Source organism: Lucilia cuprina, chromosome 2, assembly GCF_022045245.1.
Source record: "Lucilia cuprina isolate Lc7/37 chromosome 2, ASM2204524v1, whole genome shotgun sequence".
NCBI lineage: Eukaryota > Metazoa > Arthropoda > Insecta > Diptera > Calliphoridae > Lucilia > Lucilia cuprina.
Window position 1 is genome coordinate 27,878,349 of NC_060950.1, and position 5,006 is coordinate 27,883,354.

Below are 5,006 nucleotides of genomic sequence, written 5' to 3' on the forward strand. Positions count from 1 at the left end.
ATTTATACTATTTTTCTTTACTTTTTTGAAACTGAAAAAAGGGCTTCGTGAAAAAATTGTTCCACTTTTTTATTGTATTTTTTTTTTGTTCTTATTTCATTACTAAAAGAGCTCAAGAGGCAAGGAAAAAATATCTGGTTGTTAGTTCTATTACCTTTTGCTTTTCTTGTTAAGTCACGTTTATTTTCCATGGTATTTTTTAAGAAATAAAAAAGAATCGTTTTTTTTAAGATGATTTTTTTTTATTATATATTTATTATGTACTATAAATTTATATTATTTTCTATACAAAATATATATGTAGTAGGTACTTAAAATCTAATAAAAGAATGTATCTTAAAATATAATTTGTGCTTATTATTAATTAAGTCTTATAAAAAAAGTGCCGTTTTTTATCATTTAATGTTTTTATAAATTCATTTAAAATAACACCATTTTTGTAAAATTGTTTAAAAAATGTAAATTGAGTTTAAAGGAATTCTTTCTGCTTTTTTAATTAACAAAATTCAAATAGTTTTGGGTTCGAAAAGTCACACAAGAAAGAACTGCACTAGAACTGAACTAGAACTGAACTAGAACTGAACTAGAACTGAACTTGAACTGAACTAGAACTGAACTAGAACTGAACTAGAACTGAACTAGAACTGAACTAGAACTGAACTAGAACTGAACTAGAACTGAACTAGAACTGAACTAGAACTGAACTAGAACTGAACTAGAACTGAACTAGAACTGAACTAGAACTGAACTAGAACTGAACTAGAACTGAACTAGAACTAAACTAGAACTAAACTAGAACTGAACTAGAACTAGAACTGAACTGAACTATAACTGAACTAAAACTGAACTGGAACTGAACAAGAACTGAACTAGAACTGAACTAGAACTGAACTAGAACTGAACTAGAACTGAACTAGAACTGAACTAGAACTGAACTAGAACTGAACTAGAACTGAACTAGAACTGAACTAGAACTGAACTAGAACTGAACTAGAACTGAACTAGAACTGAACTAGAACTGAACTAGAACTGAACTAGCACTGAATTAGAATTGAATAAGAACTTATCTGAACCAGCACTGGGGCTAGTTATCAGCACTTACCAGCTGATGCAATAAAAGTACTTTTCGAACTCACAAATCTTTGCATTGATATCTTTTGTTAGAAGGACCAATTTTTTCTAGGAAATCGAATTAACAAAAATGGACCCTCGAAAAAATTTTTCCGAAAACTCAACTAATATTTTTTAAACAATATTTTTAACACGATGTCTTTGATACGAGTATTAACTGTGTTTATTTTATAAAAATAAGAATACGTATAATAGGAGGGAAGAAAATTGCATCACGATGCCTACGCTTAGTCGTTTTGAAATGAAATATTTAACTAAAATTCAATTCGATTCGAATTAAATTCATATTCAGCAAAATTTCAGCAAGACAATAAAGCGTAGTTTACAAAAAAAGCGGGAATGATATTAAACAGTATAAAAATTGCTTTAAAAATATGATCGTATTTTATATATAAAAGATAATTGTAAACTAGGCTTATGTAATGTTAAGCCAATAAATCCTGATTTTTGGTTCTTAATGTTCTGGGTAAAGTGTCGTCCACTTCGTGCAAGTGCTGATGGTGGTGGTGATGATGATGATGATGTCTGTTAGAGGCGTTAAGCGAAGTAGAAGATGATGCTGATGTTATAGGAGGTGGTAAATTTGTTTCACGATATAAAACATAAATGAAAATACCAATTAATATCACAGATAATAATACCGTCAACATGACACTGCCCATGTTGAGAGAAATTAATTCGAAACCAGAACCAAAACCTGTATGGGAAAAATTAAGAAATAAAAGAAATGGAAAATTGTGTATAAGAATTAAAAACATTAAGTGTTAAATTAAGTTTTGTTTAACATTTTAATATAAAATAATTAACATTTTACCTCGCCCTGTGGGTGTGGCTCCAAAATCATCATCACTATCATCTTCATCCATTTGAGCATTTTCATTGCGATCTAATGTTAGTTTGGCAAATTTGGCTGAAAATTTTTGTTGATCATGTTTAGCCTCAATATCGATAACATTAGCAGCAGCAACATCTGCTTCCTCATCTTCAATATCATCGTTAGCATCATCATTGACATTAGTTGTGGCTGCCACACCACTGCCTTCATTGTATTCTATACTGTGTTTTAGCTCACTTTCTTCATCTTGCACTTTATTTTCATTAACTTCCGTTTGTTGTTGATGTTTAATATGTTCTTCATTTATGCCCGGTATTATATTTTCCAATGTTGCAACTGCATTTGTTTGATCATCATCCGTTGTGACCAGTGAAGCATCATTATTATCATCATGAAGACTGTTATTATAGTTTATTGTTGGATTGTCCATTTCTTCAACCATGGCTTGGGTTTCTTCTGATGCCCCAACTCGATTGTTTTCTGTTGTTTCTTTTAACACTAATTCACTTTTGTCTACATAACGCATGGGTTTTAAACCTCTGCCCATTCGTTCCTCTTCATCGTAATGATCTTGTTGTACTGCAGAGGCACCACCACGTCCGGGCACTGAGAAACTGGCTCGTACCGTTTGTAAACCAGATTGATAACTGCAAACAACAACAAATCTAAGGAAGGGGATAGTGTGAAGAAATTTAATTAATTCTTTATTTGCAATTAATTATAAAAAAAATAATTTTTTTAAGTTTTATTAGTTCTAGTTCAGTTTTAGTTCAGTTTTAGTTCAGTTCTAGTTCAGTTCTAGTTCAGTTCTAGTTCAGTTCTAGTTCAGTTCTAGTTCAGTTCTAGTTCAGTTCTAGTTCAGTTCTAGTTCAGTTCTAGTTCAGTTCTAGTTCAGTTCTAGTTCAGTTCTAGTTCAGTTCTAGTTCAGTTCTAGTTCAGTTCTAGTTCAGTTCTAGTTCAGTTCTAGTTCAGTTCTAGTTCAGTTCTAGTTCAGTTCTAGTTCAGTTCTAGTTCAGTTCTAGTTCAGTTCTAGTTCAATTCTAGTTCAATTCTAGTTCAGTTCTAGTTCAGTTCTAGTTCAATTCTAGTTGAGTTCTAGTTCAGTTCTATTTCTTTTCAAGTTCAGTTCTAATGCTGTTCTATTTAAGTTTTAGTTTCAGCTCACTTGTGGTTTAGACATTTTCGACATTAACTTATTTTTCAAATAAATTATTTATAAAAATTTACTATAAAGAGAAAAATAAAAAAGTTCCTAGTTACCTTCTTGTACTATGCGTAAATATGCCCAAATTCTCTTGTACTGTTATAAAGGTTTCCACTGTATTCGTTTCCGGTTTAACCATACTGCCACAAGCCTTATGATCAATACGCATGACATATTTATCTTTAGCATCATTAGGATCACCCTTAATGCCGCAATTACCGCCATCAACCACGATTTTGCCACCAAAATATGGACCAGTTTCAACTTCAATTTCAGAAGCAGTAGGCAAACATCTAGTAGCTTGGGCTGAAACTAAATTTTAGACAAAAGTTTAAAATCTAAAACAATCCTTATATTTTCCTAAAATATAACAAACTTACATCCTTTTGTGGGAACAACAATAGTTTGTCCCTGAACCATATTATTACTTAGGAAATCTTCACCCTCAATTTCATTATTAAAGATTTCCGAACGTCCTGTTACTTTCATGTTTTTATGTTTGGGTAGGGAACGTATATGAAAACTATATTTGGTGGCCATTCTAAGGTTATCAACTTGTGTCATATATTGACGAACTTGTCTTCTAAAAGTGGGATGTTTGAAGAAATAACATAATACTTTAAAAAAGGGACGTTATCATTAAAAATTTCCCAAATAAACCTACATTTTATCAACTACTTCCAAATCATTGTCTGTATTATCATACATTTGTAAAGAAGTAGAACCATTAACAACTTTGGATCTGCAGCGGTGTGGACCAAAAGATTGTATTTCACAAAAAAATACCTGAAATGATGAGGGTGGTTCTACTTCGGCGCTGCTATTTGTTATAGCATCTGCATCATCGGTTCCAACAAATTCCACTTCCCAAGTCAAGTTTACATATTTATAGTTGGGTTCACCCGAAACACTGTGTATTTCTGTAATTAAAGAAAAATAAAATTTTAATTAATGTAATTTTTATGGATTTAAATCAAATATATTATTTTCACTCTAGAAAAATAATGTCATTTAACATCGCCTACAAATGTTTATTAGCAATGTATGTATCTATGGATGTATATATATATGTTGCCTAGACGTTGTTGTGCCTGTTGCGGTTTAATTAAAGTGAAAGAAATCACAATTTTTGTTTTCAAATCCTCAACCAGTTCACCGGCACTTATCTGCACATAAAAAGTTTTATTAATCTTATTTGTTATAATTTGTACGATTGCGTTTTTTTTTGCGTGTTTAATGTTTGCAAATCAAACTCCGTTATAAGAAGTTCATTCGCACATGTCTGCCACTAAAAAAACTTGTTGTTTGTCATTTCAACACATAGAGTCAATAAATTGTCCTGTCTTCTCAAATCGGGTTTTCATTTAAGTAATCTTATTTTGTTTATTGATAAATTATTACAAATTTACACAATTCTCCTATGAGATGGAAGCATAGAACTTATCTTAAAATATTTTTGGGAATTTTTAGATAGAATTTATAGGCTATTGCCTCTGCAATACACTCTGCTTAAATCTCGTTTTTAAACTGGACTTATGTCTCGTTTATAGGCAGAACGGAATCTATAGCTTCATTTTTTATGTGTGACTAGACTATAGACAAGATCACAAGCACGACTATTAACTAGACTATCGAAAAGACTATGGACTACACTAGAGACTAGACTATAGACTAGACTATAGACTAGACTATAGACTAGACTATAGACAAGACTATAGACTACACTAGAGACTAGACTATAGACTAGACTATAGACTAGACTATAGACTAGACTATAGACAAGACTATAGACTAGACTATAGACTAGACTATAGATTAGACTATAGACTAGACTAT

At 31.3% G+C, this 5,006-nt stretch overlaps 1 protein-coding gene across 1 annotated transcript in view; it reads right to left on the reverse strand.

Moving 5' to 3' along the window:
- Positions 1–944: 944 nt before the first annotated feature.
- LOC111686614 overlaps positions 945–5,006 on the reverse strand; it is a 25,369-nt gene continuing 21,307 nt past the window's right edge. The window contains exons 2-6 of the mRNA XM_046956681.1: positions 3,835–4,090; positions 3,551–3,753; positions 3,227–3,482; positions 1,946–2,631; positions 945–1,828 (exon numbers count right to left, since the gene is read on the reverse strand). Of these exons, the coding sequence (XP_046812637.1) occupies positions 1,557–1,828; positions 1,946–2,631; positions 3,227–3,482; positions 3,551–3,753; positions 3,835–4,090 (1,673 nt within the window). The 3' untranslated portion in view covers positions 945–1,556. The remainder of the gene's footprint in view (positions 1,829–1,945; positions 2,632–3,226; positions 3,483–3,550; positions 3,754–3,834; positions 4,091–5,006) is intronic.